This window comes from Anastrepha ludens, chromosome 2, assembly GCF_028408465.1.
Source record: "Anastrepha ludens isolate Willacy chromosome 2, idAnaLude1.1, whole genome shotgun sequence".
NCBI classification, from domain to species: Eukaryota; Metazoa; Arthropoda; class Insecta; order Diptera; family Tephritidae; genus Anastrepha; species Anastrepha ludens.
In genome coordinates this window covers 40,617,478-40,644,509 of record NC_071498.1, presented here as the reverse complement: position 1 = coordinate 40,644,509, position 27,032 = coordinate 40,617,478, and the positions used below count along the sequence as shown (strand labels likewise).

Genomic DNA, 27,032 nt, shown 5'->3' with positions numbered 1-27,032 from the left:
CTTAAAAAATATTATGGCGTCACACTGAATTTTACAAACAAAAAAACAAATTTTTGGAAAGAATTATGAGAGCATATTTTTTCGATTTTGAAACTTACGAAGAATAATTGTTTTACACAAATTAATTTTAATTATAATACAAAAAATATAAATTTTACTTTAAACTTTAAACTTAGACCTGAAATTTTTAATTTTTTCGCCCCTAATTTTATTGCAAATATAAATATCTCAAACTATTCATTTTCATCCTTCATTTCCACAAAAATTCGTTTGTTATTAAATGTACATACCACATATAGGGGTTTTCAGTAAGAGCGCTTCAACTTTTGAACTTTTTTGAATAAAACACAAACGGTTTGACTTTTTTAACTAATTTTTTTTTATTATCGAGTTTGAACATATACATTTAAGTATGAAATTCGATTTCTTTTGCATGATCACCGCGTGCACGTTTTACGAAGTCCAATCGTTGAACCCAATTTTCGACCACTCTTTTGCATAAATCGGCCGAAATTCCAGCAATTTCGCGTTCAATATTGGCTCTGAGCTCACAAATCGTCGCCGGCTTGTTACTGTAGGCCAATGACTTCACATAACCCCAAAACGGGACGGCTTGTTAAATGGACCGTAAAATGGCCGTAATGCTCTTAAAGTAGCAGCAACAGAACGATTATTTTCATAAAAAATTTGCACGATTTGCAATCGTTGCTCAAGTGTGTAGCGTTCCATGATGAAATATATACTAATGAAGTTTACAATTGACAAGCGAAAAATAAAAAATATTGCGCCGTTCGCCCTCCCTATCGGAAAAAAGTTGAAGCGCACCTATTGAATAACCCAATATTTATACGGCTGCCAAGAATAGCTTCCAAATAATTGCTATGCATTTGTGGCAAAAGAGAGGAGCGGCAAACTTCCACTTTAAACTTTTAATAAATTTATCAGCCCAGCAATTACCGAAAATCCATTTCAATTATCAAGTGCCTTAAATTCGTTCCACATGTTAATACGCGAATGAATTTCAATTTCTTCACATTTTTCAAATGATATTCGACTTTGATTGGTATCAGAATTATGCAAATTTTATTGGCTTTACAGCCTACACTTGAAATTCCATGAAAACGTAATGCCACATTTAAATAGAAATTTTATGCCACATTTTTCTTCTCCTTCCTTTTTTTGATCTTCGCTGTTTATTACACATTAAAAATTGCGTGATTGTTAACTTGATTATAAGCTACCTAGGCAGTCAACTCTTTCGCCCACACAAATGTTTGATTTGCTTTTATAAACATACAAGTAAGTTGATCGAATCTTGAATAGTTGTGAGTTTTCAACTTATTTTGTTGTTTATTCTTTATTTGTTAATTGTTATTCATTTTATTTTTTATTTACTAGAGCTCTTTTCAATCGAACAACCGATTAATCGATTGATCAGATAGCAAAAGTTATTTACCCAAATAATCGAATCAACTATCGATTAACCGCTCACTTTCGACTATTTTGATTATTTCGAGCCATTGGTAATCTGCTAAGTCTATGCATTCAGCGTGCGATTTTCAGATATTCAATTATTCCGATTAGCTGTTCTTTTTCAAAAATGATTAGTTTTTTACGACACCATGCAACAAAAATCAACTGCTTTTGTTAGCTAGGAAGAAATGCATATATATGTACGTGAGACTATAGACCTTATGTAATAACTCAGTTTTTCATTTTCTCATCAAATTAACTTTTTAAAGAGCTTTAGAGTTTCAAAGGGGAAGCGTAAATAAAGGTGCAGGAAAATTCAAGAATTCTTTTTTACATTTTTATAAAACTGCTAGAAAAATTAACTTAAAGTTTGTATTATATTACTACATATATACTACTTATAATTAACATATTTTTTTCCAAATTTTTCATGAGAAAATTTAATTTTTTTTTTAATTAACCTTTATTTGTAGTCATTTGTGAAAAAAGTTAAAATTTTTCGCAACGTGTACTAACAACTCAACGAATAGATATGAAATTTCAAATGTAACTTGGAAAAATAGCTAAGCCTTTTAAGTTGGCCGAGAAAGCATTCAAAATGTTGCACGTCCAGGCCATCCTTAAACGCCAAAAATAGTTGACAATGTTTAAAAAAATGTTGTCCTGGCTCGATTCGCCCATTCACTGGACCTCTGATAGATGAAATATTAGTCAGCATTACTAACCTTATTATTTTGCGGAGTTCCGATAACGAAAAAGACAAAAAAACCAAAAAACGGTTCAAATTGCAGAGAGCGTAGTCTGCTCACTCCGTTTTATCTGACAGGAGGGTTATAGCTAAGTACAGCATTCCAGTGTTAGACCTCTTGCATATACAATATGGCTCAAAATTAATCATCCAATTTTGTTTACGAATACCTTTTTTTCTAAATAAAAAATATATTGTATTTTAAGTCATGGAAATTTTTATTTTGGTCTTTACCCGCTCCATTGTTTGTCTGTTTGTAAACTGCAGCTGTCTACTTCACAAATATGATTGGCTTACGAAGTCATTTGCAAAAGTTATAATGATTTTCTGATAAGATGACTAATTTTGCGCCCACTGTATGTTCTAAATGTTTCCAAGAGGAAGTCTGCAACAAATGAGTGGCAAAAACTGAGTAATCTTAGAGAAAGGTCGCATTTCTAGTAGCTTTTAAGCCTCTGATGATTACGAATCTAAAGTCAAAATTTAAAAAATCAAAGTGGCGGAATATGTACAGTGGCTTCAAAATAACACACTAGGAATATACAAGTGATGTCAGTGTTAAAGAAATTCAATATGGTGAACCCAATCAGCCAACCCAAAATGGAGGACAAAAAATTTTTAAAAATAAGTTTTTTCCACAGTTAGAATCAGGCGATTCGGTATGATGCGATGTTTTTTACAAATGCAAAGATTTTAATAATAAAAAAAATTAAAAATATGTACATCTAGAATTAGCTCTTTTAAACACCCACGAAACACCGCGAGAAGGATTTCAGTACGAATTTTCTATCTATTAAGCACCTAGGAAACACTGCGAGGATAATTCCAATACGGTATTTGTATGCACGTTCGTATGCGCAGGTACCCGATGTACACTGAAGAGCAAAACTGTAACAAAATGTAATACTTTCTATTTCAACACATTTTTTTTTAGACATGTTTTAACAAATCAAATATTTTTTTTGCATAACTTTATTGGCATGTATGTACTCTCTCTCTCAAACCGGTTTGGTGTCAATGCAACAACAACAACACTAGTAGCAAGCAATAATGCAAATAAAGACAAATGTTACAGTTTTGCACTCAACCCATTTTTTATTTTTTACAATAAATAAAATAAATATTAATAAGATGTCCAATATCCTTTGGATTTTTTCAGCTCGTGGATACGATTGGGCATACTTCGTGTATACGTCAAGACAAAGTCAGTCGGAATAGCATCCCATACATCGCGTGTTCGCTCCCACAGCTCATTAACTCCACTGGGCGGACTTGAATATTCGGCAAGCTTCAAGTTTCGAAATTTTTGGCGTTGCATCCAATTTCGTACAACATGTGCGGTGTGCTTAGGGTCATTGTCTTGCTGAAAAATTACTTTTTCAGCAGCAAGACCCATACTTTCCACTACACCCGGCAGATTTTGTTGCAATATGGCCAGGTATTCCTCTTTCCGCATTATACCGTCTATTCGTACTAAAGGACCCACACCATTTTTGGAAATGCAGCCCCACACCATAATGGGGCCACCACCATGTTTTACTGTCTGCTTGATGTGATGTGGCTGGACTGCATTTGGGTCTTTAACCCAATACCAGGCCCGACCATCTGACTGAAATCGATTGATTTTGGTTTCATCAGACCAAATAACCTGCAATCGTTTTGAAATTTTATGAAAAAAGGTCTTTTATAATCCATTTATAAAGACGTACCTGATCCCAATCTTCAACTGTCCAGCTTTGGTGAGCCGCAACAAAATCCCGCCTCAACCGCACATGTCTTTTTGTCAGCATTGGCTTGGTTTTCTTCTCCGCTGCCTTTAGCCCCAGTTTTGACAGGCTGCGCCTGGCTGTCCACTGACTGGCATCAATATCCAGCATCTTTAGTGCTTCTTTGGGAGTGACCGCCTTGCTGCTTGTTACCAAATTTGCCAGATGGCGGGCATCGCGGTCGCTTATCTTCCTTGGCCGGCCTCCTTTGTTACTGGGAACAGCGTCTGGTACATTTTTCCGCAGCCTTTGCACAGCCATGTGGTTCACTTCGAATTTTTTAGCTATTTTTCTTATAGACTCGCCCTTCTTCAGCAAATCAATTATTTGGCGTTGTACTTCCCGATTTAACATTTTGTCTTATTCACGGTCACGTTTATAATAATTAAAAATCCACCAAATATATAATTACGAGAAAAATAACGGAAAATTTGAAAATTAAGAGTGAGTGCAAAACTGTAACATTTGTCTTTATTTGCATTATTGCTTGCTACTAGTGTTGTTGTTGTTGCATTGACACCAAACCGGTTTGAGAGAGAGAGTACATACATGCCAATAAAGTTATGCAAAAAAATATTTGATTTGTTAAAACATGTCTAAAAAAAATGTGTTGAAATAGAAAGTATTACATTTTGTTACAGTTTTGCTCTTCAGTGTATATGAATTCAATCAGTGGTTTGCCAATGCCTGCCGTAGTGCGACCGTTACTAGAGAAACCTTTTTCCATGCCTTCATGTGCATACGAAAATTGATGGTTCACAATCACGTACCTCGCAGACTATCTTTAGCTATCGAAAATTTAACGCCACAATGACGTATTTGGACGTTCCGGTATTGGCCATATGGCCGAAATCGTTTTCCATGATTAATGCCAAGAAACTAAACAAATCCTCATTTCCTTGAAATCGCTGTATTTTTTATTTCAATTTATTTTCTTAACAGGGTTGAATGAAATGTAGCTGCTATGACCTTCTCAGTTTCTTTTAAAAAAATAACGCATAAACTAAAAAAACAAAAAAAAATATTTACACAATTTGAAAAACAAAATTTAAATCAATTAAATCCTAACTGCAAGAATTTACGAAACCAAAATTGCGTAAAATCTCACTTTTGTTGGAGCATAAAAAATATGAACATGAAACATCGAATAAGGAATTTCGCAGTTGTACGCACAATTCACTTGAATTTAAATAAGGAAAGGTAAACAATCCAAAATAATAACTTGGCATAACATATTGGTATGCACAAATACATACACGCATGCATTGAAATGAGTTTGTAAACGTGTAGGAGTATTACTTACGCAACTTTCAGCCAGACCAGACGATCCGCTAAGCAGATAGAAAAAGATCACAGACCAGTACAAATTTAGACGACCCAGTCTATAGTGGCCGACCACAGTGTAGCTAACAAACCTTGTACTCGTATTTGTTCCAACATATTCACACATATTCATACATGCACACAATACGTTTTACTTTTTATCTCTATAAACTGTTTTGTTTTTTTGCGATCAGCTCGTGTCAGCTGCTTATTGGCGTCGGTGGCAATTAGTTCATTAACTCAGGCTGGTCTAGCGTTGTTCGAGGAGGGGGTGACTAAATTTTTTAGCCTGCTAAATAGTTGCTGATGTTGGCCCCATTCTGTCGCTGTATATTCAAGTTTTTAGTTCCAGCTACTCGTACATACATACATGTGTATATGTATACCAATAATTGTGGCTGTTCAATTACATTTGGATTGGAAGCCGCCTTGTGCGCCCTGCTCGACTGACCAGATGGCCGCTGAATAGGTATCGTCTATTTAACAAAATTGTACACATTTTGCAAATTACAAGCGGATCTGCGCATCTGTTATTAGAGCGCAACCGATCAATATCAAAATCGCATTTCTACTTATTCAATATTTGTAAATACTACATAATTATGTATATGTGATGTGTATGTTTGTACATATAAGTCCACTTATGAAAGTGTTCGCAATTTATGGCGGTGCTTGTTTGCTTTACATATCGCCGTCGTTTGTGTTTCTCTTTTCGGTTCTGTGTCTGATTTTGTTGCACTGCTCCATCTTCTTGCCTTTTAAAGTTCGATTATTTTTATTTGTGCATTTATGTTCTTGAGGTGTGGCCATCATACTCGCATACTAAAGATTTCCGCACTTCAATGTTTTTGTTGCGAAATGAAAGGTGAACATAACCGTACGAATATTTCTCTCCAAGATTATCGGCTGCTTAGTGCGTCATGCATGTACAAAAAAAAATAAAAAAAATTAACTAGATCATTGTACATTAGAAGAAATAAAATCTTGGGTACGATGGTGAGGCAGTAATGCCTGAAAATTTAAATAAGGATCATTATATTAGCAGAACGTCTTATTTTTCCGAAACAGTCTCCCTTCAACTCAATTCACGTCATTCAAAGTTTCTCCAATTTTTAAGACTTTCCAAATAAAACGATTCCTCCAGACCTTTTCAAAAAAGACGACTTCTTCATTATTCACGAATATCTCATCGGTTAGCGGTTCCTTCATTCTCGGATGGAAAAAAAAAAACTATATTTAGAGATTATGCCAGGTGAGGAAGCAATGCATAATCGACTTATACTCCGGGAAGTTTGAAAATTTCCTCATTGATTTTTCATCATTTTTTTTCTTAATTTTCTCCATATACTATAGTGAATGCAAGACATTTTTTTATTTGGAGAAAATTATAAAGATGAATTATAAAGATATAAAAAGTTAACGGGATTTTTCAGCAACTTCAAATTTGCGCTTTATTATTATTCTTATACTAAAATTTTATAAGCTATAAAACTGTATATCAAAATTTTATAAAAAAAATTCTAATTGAAAACCGAGGATGAAAGGATCGTGATGAAAAGTTTCTGGTATTTTTCGAACTTTTACGTGAAATTTAAAAATTGGTTATATTTGGCAATGAGCTATACTTTCATGCAAAATAATGACCAAACAAAGAAATTAAAACAAACAAAAAAAAATGCAACAATTGCCAAATTGGCTAAAATTTTGATGTGCTACCATTTTGTCACCGAATATAATCCAAAAAACTAAAACAAACAAAACAAAAATGCAAAATTTGCCAAATTGGCTAAAATTATGAAGTGCTACCCTTTTGTCACCGCATATATAGTAATTCATGCAATTTTGTTATTACGACTGCGAACTTCTGCACTCATGCTGTCGTTTTTACTTTAAATTGGCAACAAGTCGATCTAACAACTTTCCATAATATGCGGGTTAATCGTTTTACCCTTTTAAGGTAATCGATATGGATGGCACCGCGTATATTGCAAAGAACACGTCACCACGACTTGGCTGACCGACAGATCCACCTTGAGCTTTCTTATCAAGAGAAGTACACAGTCTCGGCCGTAACTTCATCTTTGGTGTGTTGTGATGAAGCAATGTTTTATTCACGACTACTAAATGGGTCTGATTGCGACTAAACAAATAATCCTTTGAAGTTCGCAAACAATATCTATTTCATAGCTAAATATTTATGCATGAATTAGCGATTTATTTAATTGCCTGTAGTTCTTTCAAGTTAGCTCATCTTCATTCGGAAATCCTCCAATATCATACAATATCAACTACCAACTGGCCCACTACACCGAAATTGAACAAACTAGTGATAGATGGCTTCCTATATGCCTAATTGTAAGAAACATCCAGATTTCGATGTCGAAAGTTGTTCAGCAACACTTAACGCTACAGCAGCAATATTCTCAACTGAACGTCCGGTTCTTGTTCTGCCGGTGCTGTTTCCATTCTCGACAGATCCAGTTTCTTAAAATTTTTTACCAATCTTTGAATTGTCGGCTCATTCGGATGATTATTTCCTCAAAAAAAAATCACGAATTTTTCGTTAAAGGTTTTCTTAGAGATCGATCATCGATCATTTTCATAATAAGTTTCAATAATTTTAACGCGTTGTTCTATCGCGTAAAATAGGACATCTGTCTACTTGACATATGTATGTATGTCAAAGATGACATTAAAAAGGTACCGTCTCAGAATTATTCTTTACTGACATCTAGCCGTTACTATTGAAATAACCTTTATTTAACTTTCACACAATGTTTGCTCGCCTCACAAAGGCATTCTCTATGAGTGCAAATCATCTGAAAAGCTGATTGTCTTACATCTTTCTGTGACTCTTTCGTTTTTTATTTTGCAAACCATTTAATTTTTATATAATCAAAACAAACTTGCGAACATAAGCATTTTCTTAGAGGATTAGCTCACTTTTATTATTGTAGAATCTGTTAATTCTGGTCTCGGAAGAGGAGTTTGACATTCAAAGCGCCTTACTCACAAGTTGAATGCATCACATATTGCACCCATACATACGCAGCAGCATGCATATGCACATTCATGTTTTATTATACCTCTTAGCGCTGTGCATTTGCATACTAGCGATGTAATGTTGCACGATTAAAATCATTTTTTTTTTTTGATTTCATTTTGATTAGTAATCACCAACAGACGTAAAATCCAAAATAAAAACATTCACGCCACACGGTGCGCCTGCTAGCTGCTGGCGATTGACAGTAATTGGAAGCGTGAATTTAATGTTGACTTAATCGAATTTTGAACGTTGCAATCACCAATTTGAGTGACGCGCTAACCAACCAACCAGCCAAGCAGCCATAACAGAGCGCACAACAGGCAAGGAGGAGGTGCGTTGCCGTTAAACTGTGTTGTTTTTCACAACGAGCGGATATAGTAAATTGGGCGATTTTTTGTTTTTAATAACTACAAATATCTGGTGTTTAAAAGTTGACAGAATTCATGCAAATAAAATGCTCTTATTTTTCGATTAGCAAATGCACTGAAAAAAATGTGAATGCAAATGCGAGTTAATTTCATTTATTTGTTATTTTTCAAACTTAAGTAGTACAATGTGGCGCAAAATTAATCATCTACTTTTCTTTTTGAATAAATTTTTGACTAAAAAAAACAATTATTTTGAATGACGGAAATCTTTCTTTTGAACTTTACGCGCTCCATTGCTTGCTTGTTTGTATACTGCAGCTGTCTAGTTCATAAGTGTCAAATCTGATTGACGCATTACATCATTTGAAAAAATTGCAAATTAACCGATGGGGTGATTAATTTTGCGCCACCTTGTACATACATACCTATATGTATGCTAAATTTTTGCTCATTTGTTTGTTTATATACATTTGCGTTTATCTTCATTTGGCATTTTCAATCGTCGCATTAATTCATTGATATTTGCATTGAAAAAAGGAACAGTGCATTGTTAGTCATTTAAAAGGCAGAAATGTGGAAAATCGCTTATTTTTAAATAATATTTACTCATCACAACCCAACGTCCTCTCATCTTAATATGGTGCCAAGTTCACCTGTAGGCATAGAAGTTTATTCGCGCAATTTCCTGTCTATGGGGAAATAGACAAAAAAAACGTTTTCTAAAGAGCTCTTTTGTAAATAACCTCTGATGTTTCTCTGTTTGAATTTTACGTACCAGATATCGAAAGGTATGGTATTCGGCATACACACATACATATATATGTTTGGTTGTACCCTGCAGGGAAAATGAGAACTAGTAAAAGAATGCGGTACACTTTAGCTAATTCCGAAAACGACACCGAGTACACTAGGTGGTGCAAAATTAATCATCCTAACAAAAACTTCTAATTTTTGCAAATGGTGTCGCGTCAACTTCTGAACTAGAAAGCTGAGCTGCAGTATACAAACAGTATTTCAGTAACAGTTATTCAGTAAAAAATTACTCAAAAACAAATTTGGGTGACTAATTTTGCGCCACCTTCTACAATACTTATTATCCAGCTGCACGCGTTTTAATGCACAATTGGACTTCATTAATTCTAAAATGTACTTATTGCTCTTACCTTACACAAAAATTGTTTACTTAATAAGGTAATATTTTAGGAATAATGTTTTGTTTTGAGGTTCGTGCAAGACCGAAAATTTCTTGTTATTTAAAATCGTATAAAAAACGGTAAAAAGAGAGTTGGGGGTAACTTTTCTCGTATATGTGGTTTATAGAGGCCTGTTTGACGCGCTAACCAACCAACGCGCTAAAATTCCGAAATTCGGTGTAATCCTGCAATGCAATTCAACCACACACGAGGTGTGCTCAAAAAGTATCGCGAATTTTGTGTTTTTTCAAAAATTATTTATTTATTCATTAATATCTATTTTGTCTCCTTCAAAGTAATCCCCTTGAGATATTATGCACTTGTGCCAACGTTTTTTCCAATCTTCGAAGCACTTCAGTTTCGGGAACGAGAAAAAGTCACAGCGGGCCAGATCTAGAGAATACGGTGGCTGTGGCATCATAAGTGTGTTGTTTTTTTGCCAAAAAGTCGCGCACCAGCAACGATTTGTGAGCAGGAGCGTTATCGTGATGCAAGAGTCAATTTTTGTTCTTTGCAGGTAATATTCCTTATTGACCGTTTTAGCCTGTGGCAAGAACTCATGATGCACAACGCCCCTGCAATCGAAGAAAACGATAAGCAAAACTTTTACATTCGACCGAACTTGGTGCGCTTTTTTCAGTCTTGGTTCGTGCGGCAGCTTCCATTGAGATGATTGAGCTTTGGTTTCCACGTCATAACCATAAACCCACGATTCGTCACCAGGTATGACCCTCTGGAGCAAATTTGGGTCGTCGCGGACAGAGTCCAACATCTCATTAGCAATGCTGCTTTTGGTCGAAATTGAGCAGTTTTGGTACGAATTTTGCGGCGACCCGTCTCATGCCCAAATCATGGAAAAAAATGGAATAGCACGTACCAATACATAGATATGTCTAGGTCCTCAGCAACTTCTCTAACGGTGATTCGACGATTGGTCAATACCATTTTCTTCACTTCATCAATTTTTTGTCTGTTTTGAAGTGCTCGGGCGTCCGGCACGCTTTTCGTCGTTCACATCTTCTCGGCCTTCTGAGAACATTTTGTACCACCGATAAACGTTGCTTTGTTCCAAAGTAGCTTCTCCGTATGACACAGTCAACATTCGGAATGCATCCGCACACTTAATTTCGTTTTTCACACAAAATTTGATACAGGTTCTTTGATCCATCTTTTTGAATAGGTAAAAATCGAAGACGAGCCGAGACACGTGCAAGCAAAGCAGCTGCCAACAATTAACTGAACTCGTCGGCATGAGTGAGAGACATGAGTACAAACATAACGCCCCAAAAAAATTGAAATTCGAATGTACTTAACCTGCAAAAATTCAATATTCGCGATACTTTTTGAACACACCTCGTATAAAAAGTCCGCATGTGAATTCACTGCTTCACATACTCGTACATAATTGTTAAAAACTGTTTTTAATATTGTAAAATATAGGATTTAAGTTTTTTTACTTCTAATGGAATTTGTTAATGAAATTTATTTTCTTCTTTTAATTACAGCACACAAATATGGCTAATCCACTATTGAAATCCTGCTGCTTGTTCCAATCACTGCGAAATGGCGCCATCATTTCTGGTATCCTGGCAATCACCCTGTCAATCATAACGATAGTTATTAGTTTGACACTACGCATAGATTTCAATACAATTGATTTCGATTTTTTTCCAAAGAATATTGTTAAAATTATATTAATAATAAATCTTTGCATGACCATTCTGATATCGCTGCTAATGATCATCGGTGTCATAAAGGTGAGTGGAAGGGATGGAAACATGAGAAATGGATCTAGAGTTATAAAGGAAGAAATAATAGAATTATAAAGGAAAAAATAATAAAAAAATATTGTAAAAGGTGTTTTTTAATGGTACAGAATCTTAAATAGTAAAAAAAGCCTTTCTCGAATTAAAGATTAAAAATTAAACTATATTAAAATCCTTATATGGTTACTTTAAAGAAGGATTTTCAAAAGACGCCCCCAGATATTGTTTTACAATAAAACATATAAAAATGATTAGATTCTTCCGGTTTTCACTATTTTTACTCAAAATACGGCTACAATTATGTGTGAAAAATGACATAATTTAAGTTTCCACCATGAAAACCTCTACAAGTAAAATCCACCAAACAACACATTCATGAACGCCTAATTATTGAGAACGTCGTGATATCGATGTTGAAGACTGTTCAGCAACACTTTGCGCTACAGCAACAATATTCCCGCCGGAACGTCTAGTTTTTAGTGAGCCAGTATTTTTTCTTTCCTCGACAGAACGTCTTGAAATTTTTTCACCAGCCTTTGAATTGTCCACTCATTCGGATGTTTATTTCCGCAAAAAAAATACGAATTTTGCGATATGTTTTTCTTAAAGATCGACTATTTTCATAGCAACTTTCAATAATTTTAACGCGTTGTTCTATCGCCTAAAATAGTACATTTGTCTACTTGACATATGTCAAAAATTACATAACACATGTACTGACCGAGAATTATTCACTACTGACATCTATCTGTCACTTTTGAAAAACCCTTTAATTTCGAAAAAAATATTGCAAATGGTGTTGTTTTTGGAAGTGACGAAGCTTAAATAGAAAAACACTTTTATCGAAAACCTGAAAGACTTCAGCTTATACGCAAATTAAAACTTGGAGCTTCCACTATAATATACGTATATGCAGTATCCGAAACTAGCAAAATACTTAGAATAAAATGTGGTTAACCTTCTAAGGTCCAACGATTACGACCGAATTGCAAATTATTCTGAGCTAAGCTCATAAAAAGGACTACACAGGGTTTTTTTACTGGGGCGCTGTTTTCAAAACCGATGATAATTTTTCAAAACTCAATTTGGCGGTAATTAGCCAGTCCAAAAAGCTCAGAGTATACAGTTCAATGAGCTTAGCTCAACTGTTTGATTTTGCGTCCGCCATATTAAATTCGCCAAAAACTAACATACAAAAAAAATATTTTGTAGACCTGTGTAATTCAAAGAGTTCAAGTCGTACGAACAAGTAAACTGCGCTAAATGGTGACTTCTTCTCGATGTAAGCGTGTTTTAACAATGGCTTGTGAATTAACATTGCGAATCATGTCTTCTAAAATAAATTTGAAGAATTTGCAGCCGTTGCGCCGGCTTTGCCAATTAAAACTAACCTCAAAAACAAAAAAAAACCGGAATTCTATCAAATCGGCTTTCACAGAAGCAGCGTTGAGAAATGAAAATTCTCCGCCTCTAAAAACACCCTTTACTTTTTATTAGAATACGTTATAAATTTGTATACGTGTTTTTAAGTATTTTATTATTTACGAATTTCCATTTTAATTTCTCATTTGCAGCGCAATCACTATTTAATGATGCCATGGGTGGTTTTGGGCATTATGATTGCAATCGGTTTGCTCGTGTCAGTGATATACACTGCCGTGAAGGTCTTCATCGATGGCTATGTGCTGACTTGTATACTATGGCTTGTTTTTGGATTGATCACAACAGGTAGGTGAAACAAAACACAAAATTTTGCAGATACGAACTTAAAATTAACAGAATTATTAGTACTGTAGGTACATACAAAATATACAGGTTAGAGTAAGATGACTCACCGCACATACGAAAAAAGTGCTACTTTTCCAAGCGAATCATAAAATTTGGTATATAATATTTTATGACTTCCACCAAAATATCTTCGCTCAAAACAACTTTGTTCGTGAGCTGCACATGAGCTGATTGATAACAATAAAATTTAGAGTGACAGCAAAAGTTATCCAGGAAAACATCTTTTTATTTTTATTAACGATTCTTCCAAATATGCATATATAAAAGGATACTAATAAGCAATTTTCATATGCATGTGCAACGATGGATTTTATATAGGAATGCTGCATACTCAGTTTTTAATTTTCTCATCAATTACATTTTTTAAAGGGCTAGTAAATTTTCAAAAAATTGTTGTAAATACTTACACTCACTCTATGATATTAAAGAGGATAGCAAGCAAAAGATAACAAATCCAGCTACAAAAAAATATATATTTGTGTACCTTTCGTCACAACAAACAGGTGATCAATAGAGATATCAGATTTGAAATTGAAATAAAACAAGGAAAATTTAAATTGATTGGGCAGTCTTTATTATTTTGTGTGTAGAACCGGTCATGACATTTATTTTTTAAAGAACGTCACTTTCAAATGTTGGTCGCAACTGCGCCGTAATTCGGCCATCCGTAAACACCAGTTTTGTCGGTATCTCGTGAATAACTTTAGTAATCTTGGCGTCTAATGCCTCATTCGAAGCTGGTTTATCCACAAAGCATTTACAAGGTGATACATTGTTTTGCGCGATCTAAAAACTTTTTTGAAAGAGTGTTTCAGGTAATTGACCAGAATGTCCTTCAGGATGGCGATACAAGCCTTTTAGAAGGGCCTCTACGGACACAAAATGTTTTTCTTTCATGTCCAAATGCCATTTTCCGAATAGGTAGAAGCCACAGGGAGTCATATCAGCCGAATACGGTGAGTGATTAACCGTTCAAAGGCGATTTCTAGTCAAAAAACCAGTCTCAAGAATGGATCGATGAGATGGTGCATTATCATGCAATAAGCGCCAGCTTCCTCCTTCGAATTCGACGAATGCGATGCACCAAACGCTTCAAAACGCCAAGATAGAAAATTACATTGATGGTTTAGCCGATTGGCACAAACTTCTCGTGGGAAATTCCTCGTAAAAACAAATGAGCATCGACTTAATTTTTGGTTTCTACAAACGCGATTTTTTGGGTGGTGGCTCGTCTGGGGCCTTCCGTTCGACAGTTTAACGCTTAGTTTCATCACCAGTTACAATGTTGTATAGGAAGTTCTCGTTTCTCGTTTTCCCGCCTCTTTAAAGAGGTCTTTCGAATGTTGAATTCTGAGCAATTTTTGGTCCTCAGTTAACTTGTGCGGAATGAAACGAGCACAGACCTTTCGTAAACCCAATTGATCAGTTAAAATGCAATAAATCGATGTTTTGAAGATATTCAACTCCGATTCCATGAATTTCAACAATGATTTCGGTTCATTTTTCATGAATTTACGAACATTTCAATGGAGTTTTCGGTGATTTCTAGTTTTTGGGGGGCCGTATGTTCATTGCCATTTATGTTCTCAAAACCATCTCTGAAAAGTTTAAACCACTCATGAACTCTGGCACGAGATAGACAATCATCCCCATAAACTTTTTTCATCAATTCAAATGTTTCGGTAAACGTTTTACCGATTTTAAAACAAAATTTGATATTAGCTCTTTGTTCGAAACACATTTTTGTACCGATGACACAAACATACTGACACTTTAGACGCAATAACTTCGCTTCCACTGAACCGAATATCACCAAGCTTTCACTGGAAGTCAGCTAGGGATGTAACTTCCAACGCACTAACTCATTAAAAAGATGGCACCATCAAAAACATTTTTATGATGCTAGTCTTCTTTATTATGAAGTCCATGTTGTAGACTTTGCATACCCCCACAAATAAAAGTGCGAAGGTGCAATATCCTACGATGTTGGTGGCAAATTCACTGGTCTGAAGCGTGCGATAAATTGCTCACCAAACCGACGACGCAGTAAATCCATTGTTTCACGGGCTGTATGGCAAGTAGCGTCGCCTTGTTGAAACCGCAGACTTCAATTTCCGGCATCAAAAAGTCGCCTATAATAGCGCGAAAGCGTTCGCCATACACTGTTACATTGACGTCAGCCTCGTCTTTGAAGAAATATGTGTCAATGGGTGTAATGGCTGTTCTGGAATGGCTTCGGGTTACTCTTCAGTCCAAATACGGCAATAAGCCAAAAATGAGCCTCATCACTGAACACCATAAGTTGGACTGAGCGCGCGATAACACTTTTCACAGAGCGTCGATTTTCGTAATAAAATTATATAATTTGTAAACCTTGTTGCGGTGTGTGAGTCTATTCCTCATGAAATGTCAATGAATACTCAAAAAAAATACGTATTTAGTTTGACAGTAATCACGCGAGATCTGTCAGAAAAACCCTATTGAAAAAGTACCTACAATCTGGTCTCCCTTTACTTCTTAAAAAATAAGAAAAATTAATTTCCGTAACGGAAATCCTTATTTTGACCTTGACGCGCTCCATTGCTTGTCTATTTGTATACTACAACTGTTTACTACCAAGTGTCAAATATGATTGACGTACGACATCAATTGCAAATAAAAATTATAAATCTTGTCTTAATAAACTATTATGAAAAAAAAAAAAAAAATATGTGAAAGGCATGTACCGGGTGTTTTGTTACTGACTACAAAGGCATTAAAGCTGCATTCTGTGATTGTCGTTGTTACATTTTGTGGTTTGTAGTCTTTCTCTTAATAGACAAGAGTTTAGATATCTAAAGAAAAATTTGTTAATAGGTCATTCAACCCATCATATTGCAAATGTTCATTTTGTAATGGGAACTCCCATATGACTCAAGCCGAATATCGATGCCGGTTTCCAAACAGACTTACTTCTAATACGCGTAACTTTGTGCAAACTCATCTAAGACTAGCTAATCGTTGATAATGAGTAGTTCCAAGAACAGCAAGAAGTTTTCTACCTTAGTATTGCAGATCCAACTCTAAGTGTGCGACAAATCGCCAATCAACATGTTAGTCCCAAAGTAACAAAGATTTCACGTTTTTGAAAAAATAAATAAATAATTTGCGCGTACACTTCTGTGAAGTGTTTGGTCGAGCTCCTCCTCCTATTTGTGGCCTGCGTCTTGATGTTATTCCACAAATGGAGGGACCTGTAGTTTTAAACCGACTCCGAACGGCAAATGGTTTTTTATGAAAAGTTTTTTCATGGCAGAAATACGGGGCGACCGCTTTTTCTAATTTTAAAATGTCAAGTAATTTTTTTTCAAGGCTAACTCGCTTGCCCCGTTGATAAGGACCGTACAACTTAAGAAATTTTCGCAGCAAGTTTCCAATTCAATCAACTACTTTCTAAAACAGTAGACTTACAATTTTATACTGTTCTTAAGATTAGATAACCGACTGCGTAATAGGAGAACAAAATTTTTTGGTTTCTAATTTTTTTTCTGTGTTCGTCGTTTTAAGTGTCTGCTAAAAAAAACGAAAACAATTTTGAAGGTTACCTAGTAAATATATTAATTTTATTGGGTTGCGAATATATACGACTTTTACATCAAAAGATAAAATTAAAAATAGAATCAATTACTCAACTTTAAGATTTTTCTCGTCAAAAAATTAGTCACAGAATGTAACTGTAGGTATTTGTGGTCGGTAACAAAACAGGTGTTTATAAAAATGAAAAAAAAAAAACAGTTACAATTTTCTCCTCTGAAATAAAGTAAACTCAATGGATGCCTCTGTTTACGTTTCCCCTTGTTCAATTCCTTTAAGAAATTAATTTGATGAGAAAATCCGTAATTTTCTTAATTTTTAAATGAAATCCGTAGTTTCCGGTGCATATGAAATTTCCATTAAAAATATGCACTTATTTATGAATTTTTTTTGGAAAGATTATCCATTTAGTATACTGTAAACTCATATTTCAAAAATATTTTCAAAAATTTTCACAAGAAAATATATAAAATTGAGCCGTTGACAGCAGATCTAAGCAGACGTCTCGAAAAAAGGCAATTTGCCGTGGACAGTTTTTCTCAGCATTGGATCATCTGAAATCAAAAAATCAAAGAGTTTTCATTAGGTAATCAATTGTCCGAAGTAATCCTGTCGAGTTTTTATTAAAAAAAAATTTTTTTTCAATTTTTTTTAACATTTGAAGTAGAAGTGCGATTTTTAGACGATAAATCACATTATATTGCTTATTATAAAATAAATAAAAATTGAAAAAAAGCCTCCCAGGGTTACCTCGGTAATTATGTAGAGAAAGTGTGTACAAAATTTCAGGAAGATCGGTCGAGTAGATTCAGAGAAAAAGTGTCCACCGACTTGAAAAACGTCGTTTTCCAGAAAATCGATTTAAAGTTTTCTATAGCAGATAGCCGAGTCGGAGTGGCCAACGGTTATAATGCTCTAACCTTGTGAGTTTTGCACCGATTGACTTAAAATTTGGACACAACATTCTTGAGATTATGTACATTCATTTTCTCAAATAAACCAAAATCGATTTTTTTTACCCTAAAAACCCTACCCCCGCCCCCCTTAAGTGAAAGAACGTGCCGAGATTGGTTCCGTCGCTTCAAACACGGTGGTTTTAATGTTGACGACCGTCCGCGTGAAGGAAGGCCAAAAACCTTCGAAGACGCTTAATTGGAGGCATTGCTCAATGAGGCTCCGTGTCAAATGCAAGAAGAACTTGCTTCAGTATTAGGAGTTACCCGTCAATCCATTTCCAAGCGATTGCATGCTTTGGGAATAATTCAGAAATAGGGGGTCGTTTTTTCACCTGTGAACAACTGCTCCAGCGGCAAAAAAGGAAGGGTTTTCTTCATCGCACCGTGACGAGTGATGAAAAATGGATTCATTACAGCAATCCAAAGAAAAGAAAATCAGGAAGGTCATGCTTCTACGTCGTCACCTCGGCCGAATATTGACGCTGCGAAGGTTATGCTATGTATTTGGTGGGACCAAGTTGGTGTTATTTATTATGAACTGTTAAAACTAAGCGAAACGATCACTGGGGATCGGTATCGACTTCAATTGATGCGATTGAGCCGAGCACAGCGCGAAAAGCGGCCGCAATACGCGGAGAGGCCTGAACGTTGCCAAACCTGTTAAAACCTGGAAACACTGAAATGGGAAATCCCACCCCACCCACACATTCGCCGTCCGATTATCACCTGTTCCGATCGATGGGATATGGTCTAGCTGACCAGCTGTTCCATTCATATGAAGACATCAAAAAATAGCTTGATCCGTGGATAGCCCCAAAAGATGAACAGTTTTACTGCGACGGTATACGATATCTACCAGAAAGATGGGAAAAAGTAGTAGTCAGCGATGGGCAATACTTTCAATGATTCACTTGGAACCATTTTTTCAAAATAAAGTTGTATTTTCATCAAAAAAAAGCAGCGAGAACTTCTTTGCGCACCTAATATACTATTGTAAAAGTTTCTACCTCCAAACATCGTATTTTTTATAAAAAAAAATTCTATTAAATGGTGTGAGGTCGAGCCAAGGAGCACCAAGAGATTTTATGGCTCCTACAACACTCAGGCTAAAAAGCCCATTGTATTTAGATTTGAATAGGTCTAGCCAAGGAGCAGGTGTGAGGAGTGAAAGTAATAAACTTTAAAAGACTGTGTCAAAGTAAAAAAAATGTGCTATAAACCTCACAAACCAACCTGTAAAAATCAAAAATATTTGGATGGAAGCCAAAAAATTTACTAAAAATTATTCACTTGAGAAAGAAAATCAACCTTCTTTGTGCACTTAGAGCCTAGAAGCTCGTAAATTTTATGAGCTCATTTTAACCAAAGCAACCTCATTGCTCTGCACTTCGTCATTGATATGAGTGTGGTAACCGATTCTAGGCTCTCTTTTCAATGTCATTTAAATTACGCCATTGCTAAGTCTTAATCCATTCTCGCTTGCATTCAATACTTCCACTCTGCCCACTCTGACTGCTCTGACCCGTATACTTTTAAGTTGTTATATGCAACCCTTGTTCGATCTAAACTAGGTACGCAGCCTTTGGTTATATCTAGCTTTCCATATTTATAGACTCGAGCGAGTCTAACAGATTCTCATTCGTTATGCCTTGCGTTCTTTCCATTACATCGATCCAATTGTTTCCTCCGGGCAATTCTTGATTTAAGGGGTTAGGGGTAGTCAGAATTTTCAAAAAATCGATTTTGTTTTTTTTGCATTTTCTTATAGTATAATGTTTTAAAAATATTGTGTAAAAATTTGAAGTGAATCCGACAAATACTTTTCAAGTTATTCAACAATTAACAAAGGGCGCTCGGCCGCTCCGGAGCCGATAGCAAAACTTTAAATGCGTTTTTCTCAAAACTATGTTTTTCAAACTGGTGAACACTGTAACTTAAAAACCGCTACGTAGATTTCAATAAAATTTATACAGCTTTTGAAAAACATAAAAAACTTGTGCCTGATCGAATGATTTTTTTTTTTTCAAAAATTTCGATTTTTTTTTAACAATTAACTGTTGGTTTTTTCCCGAAAATCTGAAAAATATTTCCTGAGGCCGCCATTTTGTTCATTTTGAAAAAAAAAAAAAAAGCTTCGATCCGGCTCGAGATTATCTATCAATAAAAATAATTTTTCTCATCCGATTGGTTTTAGATGAATCTGCAAGGACTTGTGATGTTCACCGCAAGGGACTTCTGGAGAAACGGGCTTCACACAAACAGCGATAACTTTTGCAATTATTAATTTTTTTTTTTGAAATTTTGGTGAAGTCAAGTTAAAACATGATGTTTTTATGCTATGTTTTTATTTTTGTTAAATAAATTAATTAAGTAGCAAAAAAAAATTCGTGAAAATCATCATTTTTTCGGGCCTCTGACTACCCCTAACCCCTTAATACGCGAGTCTATTGATTCCCTTTTATCCTTGAATGAGCTAATTTTAACCCTTTGGGGACGGCGAGCGTCGCTGAGGGCGAGAGGTATTGGAGTGCGTAGTAAAGAAAATAAATACATTGAACGTTGTAAAAACTAAGGCTTTGTTTGACACAAGAAAAATGTTTCATAAAATCAAAAAATAATTATAAACAAACGCTATCACTGCTAATGTTGAAATGCCTGAGTGGATTCCTTATTGCACGGATTTTACTTCTACTTGACATCTTATCAGATTCAAAGTAACATTCGTCAGAGCTGTCACTATCTAACGTATCATCTATGTAGATCGCTTAGTCATCGTGCGTAGGATAAAATATAAAATACCATGTATAAAAAGCCTGCTGGTTCCTCTGGCAGTGACACTGAGAGACTGAATCGAAGAACTGAAATTCGTTCTGACTCTGACCGTCGCCTCACATCGTAAGTTTACATTATAAGGAAGATAAGACCACATCGCTAATGGCCCCTAAGGTCTTTGTAAGAAAACGTGACTTTTACGATATCTCTGCCTATCTTATCGCTCAGAAAGACAGATGCCGAGAGCCTTGCAGCTACGAACTAATTTGGGCGGCTATATGCCGACACTCGTCCCCAAAGGGTTAATAATCCAAAAATAAGTTTACGGAATCTTTATACTTTCTAGTTGGTCACTATGAGAACTAACTACGCTTCTTACTGCTTCAGATTTTTCTTCTACGAAGCACAGCTGCGAAATGCTATGAAATGTTTCGATTGATTACTCTGTGAGAAATGTTGCATTTCTAGATTAAATAAATAAATATTTCTGATGTAAACTGACTCCACCTGAAGAATATTTAAACAATTTAATTATATAAAAAGCTTCGTGTGAAAGTCACAATACAGATTATTCCTGATACACCAACGTGATTTTAAGCGTATGATGAATGTATGGGTGATTTTAGATAAAAAAGGTCGGTTTAAATGCTTATATTTTAGAGCAGTATGTCGAATTATTCAAAGAAACTACTTACGCCACTAGTGAAATCTATGCTAAACTAAATAAATGCAATTTTTGGCTCAATGAAAAATTTTAATATTTTTACCAGCATTTTTTTTTTTTTATGATTTATATAGTATATAGGCGGCCGCCGTAGCCGAATGGGTTGGTGCTTGACTACCAATCGGAATTCACAGAGAGAACGTAGATTCGAATCTCGGTGAAACACCAAAATGAGGAAAAACATTTTTTTAAAAGCGGTAGCCTCTCGGCAGGCAATGGCAAACCTCCGAGTGTATTTCTGCCATGAAAAAGCTCCTCATAAAAATATCTGCCGTTCGGAGTCGGCTTGAAACTGTAGGTCCCTCCATTTGTGGAACAACATCAAGACGCACACCACAAATAGGAGGATGAGCTGGGCCAAACACCCAAAAAGGGTGTACGCGCCAATTATATATTAATTTTACATTTTTATAAGTTTATGGTTTTATGTACTTATGTACGTAATTATGTATTTACACCACTGATACTTTTATTACAACCACTTAATATTGCCACATTTTTTATGCAATTATCGCGGTTGGATATGATACCGCCTGTTGCTAGGCCCAATTTATATATAAAAGAATTTATTATTGCAATAGTAAATTAATTCGCTGATTTAGAAGGCTTCAAATTACTGAGCAACTTGAAAAAATCAAAATTGTAAATAGTGAGTGCAGCCTAAAATTATGCTATGAATTACGTCCTTTGCCATTGAAATATGTGTGAGAGAATGCCTTAGAAGGAAAATCAGAGGTACTCACATCTACATACTTTCAGATAGCCAAGCGGCTTTAAAAGCCCTTCTATCAACAACCATCACCTCTAAATTGGCAAACGATTGCCTAAAAATCCTAAACATGTTAGGAAATCTCAACACAGTAACACTATGTTGGATTCCGGGACATGAAGGACATGAGGGAAATGAAATGGCTGACGACCTTGCAAAACAAGGAGCAAATATGCAACTTACTGGTCCTGAGCCTTTCTGTGGACTGACAAAAGGCCACATTAATGAATTCCTTAGGAAATGGGAGGAAAGAAAACTTGCCGCACACTGGCTAAACTGTGCCGGTCAGCGTCAAGCCAAACTATTCCTAAGTCCCAACAAAGGAATATCTGACAAACTTCTCTCACTAAACAGAGTAGATCTGCGTCTTTTAACAGGATACCTTACAGGTCACTGCAGCCTGAGGTACCATCTAAACAATATTGGTCTATCCGAGACCAATGTCTGCCGCTTTTGCGAAATGGACATAGAAAGCTCAGAACATGTGCTTTGTGAGTGTCCTGCGTTGGGCAGACAAAGACTTCACCACCTTGGTGGTATCGTAGTATCTCCATGAAATCTTTGGAACAACAAACCCAAAACTGTGCTAAAATTTCTAAAAAGCCTAAAACTCTAGGGTTACAAAATAGGCCTTTCACAATAGATCAGCTCTGGTCGCAGTGCGTAATGGCCTTCTAATAATAATAATACGTCCTTTGCATTTACTCCAACTAACTACAGTCATAGACCAGATATTAAAACTGATTTCATTTTATTTTATTTTCAATCTTTCACAGCAATCCTCACCTACTGTTGGTGCGTTGTCTACAGCGAATACACGGTATTGTTGCAGGAAAACGAAAGGGGACGCTACAACAAACAGCTCTATCGCCGCTAAGAAGGACGGACACACAGCAATAATTCAAGCGAATAAACGAAATAAAATATTAACACACAAAAAAAGTGGGAAGCAGACTTCTAAATTATACAATTACAATTTTTTAAGTTTACTTGGCAGCATTTGGAAAAGTAGGTTTAGTTTAAATTAAAAATCAAAATGCAGCGTACTCATAATTTTTAGTGAAAAATCGTTGTGTCGCTCTTGCGAAAATGGCAACTAATCATTTTTAATTTATTTATTTGTAAATTTTATTTTATTTCACAAATTGTGTTATTAATTACGCTCCTTTCAAATTCTTTCACTAAATATTCTACTTACTTATTGTATTCGTTTACTGCTCCTCTTTCACACACTCTTTGCTCACCGTATGAATTTACTGGAATTAGTGCAAATTTATTTTATAAAATTTATATGTATGTATGTATGTATATGTAAAACCTACGTTGTACATCGTTATGAGCACTGTTGTGTATTTGTTGTATCGAATAAAAAATAAATAATATAATTTTTTTTATAATAAAACTCGTCTTTTTGTTGGTCGTTTCAATGTTTATTACATAAGTTTTCTTTTGTTAACACATCGTAATTCTTTGTGCAAAAACTATACTTGTAAATGCGTTCGATCTAAATTTGTCTAAAAACCGAAAACCAATAAGAAACTGCTGTCGCGCTCCTAGTAGGTATGGATGTAATTGTTTATTTGTGTACACGTAATTATAAATTAATTTCATATGTAGTTTGCATATAATTTTTATAACTCAGTGCGCGAATATTGCGGTTTCAGCTCTTCTATTCTCTTAATAAAGTCTGTTTTCTCAATACAACCATCGCAGGTTTCATCCCAGTCGTTGAGGATTTTCTTAAGATCGCGCACTTTCAGTTTCTTCAGGTCGACATTGTTCAAATCGATTTGTTTCTCTGCAAGAATATAAAAAAGAATGTTTAATTATATTGTTGTTACATTCTTTGTCTTAAACAAAAAGCAATGAAAAAACTAGGTTACGTTTATGTAACCGAGAATCGGTTGGACCGTCCCTCCAGCAGCATTCACCGTATGTAAGTATGGGGAATATTTATGCTGCTACAACAACAACAACATCAGAATCTCTCAGCAATACTTTTTATTCGAAAACTTTCTCCGGTACTAGTATTTAACGGCTGGTAGCCGCTTTCTTAAAACAATACAAATATGTGTAAGTGATCAGGGATTATAAATTTGTTGAGCGAAAACTTTGGAGTCATAAAACACAATAATAACCTGAGCGACGACCGTTTCCAAATTACTCACCGCGTAACTAGCCTTCGAGTGGTTCTCGGTTCAATACCCATTGAGGACATGAAAAATCTAATGTTAGAAATTTGTTTCTTGTTGTTGTTGTTTTAACAGCATAAACATTCCACATACGTAAGCGGGGAGTGCTACTGTAGTGACAGTGCTTGGCCGAATATAAATCCGTTTCGTTTCTGATACCTACTGATACTGATACTGTCGTGGGAACGTGTTCGCCTAATAGTGTTCACTCTTGGCAACCAAGGCACATATCCGCAAAGATGCTTTATGTGGAGGGTTGAAAATTTTCCTCCATCGTATTAAAAAAAAACTACAAAAAATTTAACGCAAAATTAATCAGATCTATAATTTTTGCAAACATCGTAGTACGTCAATCATTTTTGACGATTGTGAACTAAACAGCTGCAGTATACAAACAGGCAAGCAATGGAGCATCGTTCAAAATCATTGCTTATTTAGTAATTGGATGACTATATTTTCGCCACTTTGTACTAAAATTGAATGGCCTATAAAACTACGTACCTAGAAGCTTTTTAAAATTCTGGTCAAGAAATTAAAAATGTTCATGACAATTTTTCGAAATTTAATAAATTTGTGTGAATTTCGTAAAAAGTTTGGAACGTTGATTCCTAAGATTTTTGTTATGCGAATAAATAAAAAAAAAAAAAATTAACATGAAAAATATTGCGAATATTGTTAAAATATTAAGTTAATTATTTATGTAAAACATCATTGTATGTGTAGTATACAACTTAAAATTTCAAATGTTGAACGATTCGCTGATAAAGATCAGTGAGGGCTAGATTTTTGAATACGTACCTTATTTAGTATATTATAGTTAGGTATCGCTCTTAATAATGAAAAGAAAAATCTAGAACTTGAAACTAAATTTCAACCATTAATATACTTTTCTAATTGCTATTTTCTAATAGCATTTGCTCCTAATTAAACGAACATCAAAAGGGAAGAAGTCATGAAAAAATTGCCTATCAAACCGATTGGACACACTTGCTTTAGGCTCAAACAATACAGATCTTTTTGGCCGAAACTCTAAGCTTCTACTTATAGTTTTTCATGTGTTCATAGCAACTCACCATAACGCAAATCACAGATTTGTGCATCCTTCTTCTTTAGTTTCTCGCAAATTTTATCAGCAGGCATGGACCAACTTAAGGGTTTGCTCAGCTCATTCAAAATGCCAGTCGCCGATTCTTCCAGACCACCCAAATAGTAACACTGTAAAAGGGAAGAAGAAGCATCATAAAAACCATGTACTTATACGCCCACAAAATTAAAGTAGTTATTGTGGAATTTTCACAAAATAAATAATTTGGCCTTGAAACCTTTGTCTTTACCTCTTTAAAATATTTAATATATCAATACAATTTTTTAGTATGATAAATTCTAAAGCTATAAACTGTGAGAGATTAATAAATATGTATGTATGTATGTATATATACCATGTATTCAATGTTTGAAAGCCAAAAAATATTAAGCCAACTTACGTAGCTTTGTCAAAAGTCTAAAGATTTCATTACTTACGAATCTGTGTTCCTTATTTTTTTGCTTTTTGCAGAAATCCTTAAACTTGGCCTCAATTTTTTTATGATCTTTCTTTGTGGTATCATCCAATGTGTCGGCAAAACGTTTTACTGTCTTTATACAAACTAAAAATGCAGATTTCTCTTAGTACACACGCATACACAAAAAATAAATGATCTTGTAAAAATATTACTGGTTGGCTCACTTGTCACCATCTCATCTTCACACAAGAACTTACCTTCACAATCCTCCTCTTTTAACGCTATGCTGCTTTGGATCAGAGCAAAGGCAAGTACCATCAAAACTATTTGGACACGCATCTTAGTGCACTTATCTCTTATTCGACAAGGTTATCAAACTTCTGGAAAAAATATAATACCATTAAAAAGCAATCGAACATTTGTTTAAACATTTACAAAGCGCAGAAAGTTTCCAAATATAGTTTCTTCGCTACGTAAGCGTTTTCTATTCCACACATGCGTACACACACATTCCTTTTCCATCACTTCTAATTCTTGTAATTTCCCCCCTCTTTCCCTAGCCAGACCAGTTAACCGAGATGTGTTCAGTGGAAAATGATACTTTCTTGAATTGCATTTCAAACAAATCTACTTACATATAATTGTTTCTGATACGATATTGTTCACTTTATTATTTATGGCGTGTTTCGACAGAATAATATAAGGTTTTTAGTGGTTTAAGGAATTATTCTATTTAGTTCTTTCTACGAAATCCAGTTGTTAGCCGGTGAAAATAAAATAGTGAGAACTTTTTGACACTCACTTGTCGCTTTGTCATTGGCTGATTCCTACTTGATACATGGTTTTATGATGACGTATAATTGTCGAAGGCTACAACACTTAAACAGCAGCTGATCGAACACAGAGTTGCTATACAGCTCGGATTTTAAACTGTTACATTTTAAGTAAAAATTAATTGGTATAATAACAGTTATTTAATAGAAAATGTATAAACTTAAAAAAAATTGGTTTGAATTTAGTATAATGCCACATAGGCAATTTTAGGCAAAGTGTAATGATTTACTTAATGAAAC

The 27,032-nt window shown here is 35.0% G+C and overlaps 2 protein-coding genes across 4 annotated transcripts in view; one reads left to right on the top strand and one right to left on the bottom strand.

Moving 5' to 3' along the window:
* LOC128869519 (uncharacterized) overlaps positions 1–23,728 on the top strand; it is a 64,874-nt gene extending 41,146 nt beyond the window's left edge. The window contains exons 2-4 of the mRNA XM_054112089.1: positions 11,423–11,674; positions 13,258–13,411; positions 23,042–23,728. Coding sequence (XP_053968064.1) covers positions 11,432–11,674; positions 13,258–13,411; positions 23,042–23,142 — 498 coding nt within the window. The 5' untranslated portion in view covers positions 11,423–11,431 and the 3' untranslated portion in view covers positions 23,143–23,728. The remainder of the gene's footprint in view (positions 1–11,422; positions 11,675–13,257; positions 13,412–23,041) is intronic.
* Positions 23,729–23,815: 87 nt separating this feature from the next.
* LOC128869508 (mesencephalic astrocyte-derived neurotrophic factor homolog) lies at positions 23,816–26,809 on the bottom strand. Of its 3 annotated transcripts, none has more exons than XM_054112077.1 (5): positions 26,595–26,809; positions 26,217–26,339; positions 25,979–26,103; positions 25,531–25,672; positions 23,816–24,063 (listed from the first exon to the last, which is right to left on the bottom strand). In XM_054112077.1, the coding sequence occupies exons 2-5, from the start codon at positions 26,296–26,298 to the stop codon at positions 23,897–23,899; spliced, it is 516 nt and encodes a 171-aa protein (XP_053968052.1). In that variant the 5' UTR covers positions 26,299–26,339; positions 26,595–26,809; the 3' UTR covers positions 23,816–23,896. The 3 variants fall into 3 exon arrangements, with proteins under 3 accessions (XP_053968052.1, XP_053968057.1, XP_053968060.1); XM_054112082.1 differs by having other exon boundaries at positions 26,217–26,336; XM_054112085.1 differs by lacking the exon at positions 26,595–26,809 and adding an exon at positions 26,395–26,413.
* Between the last annotated feature and the right edge of the window lie 223 nt (positions 26,810–27,032).

What these genes read in the sequence shown, in the direction of transcription:
- LOC128869508 (XM_054112077.1), bottom strand. Translation starts at nt 26,298, where the DNA reads ATGCGTGTCCAAATAGTTTTGATGGTACTTGCCTTTGCTCTGATCCAA. An exon ending in AAAATAAGGAACACAGATTC is followed by an intron (nt 25,673 to 25,978) that starts GTAAGTAATGAA and finishes TCCCTTTTACAG; the next exon opens with TGTTACTATTTGGGTGGTCT. An exon ending in AATCTGTGATTTGCGTTATG is followed by an intron (nt 24,064 to 25,530) that starts GTGAGTTGCTAT and finishes ATATTCTTGCAG; the next exon opens with AGAAACAAATCGATTTGAAC.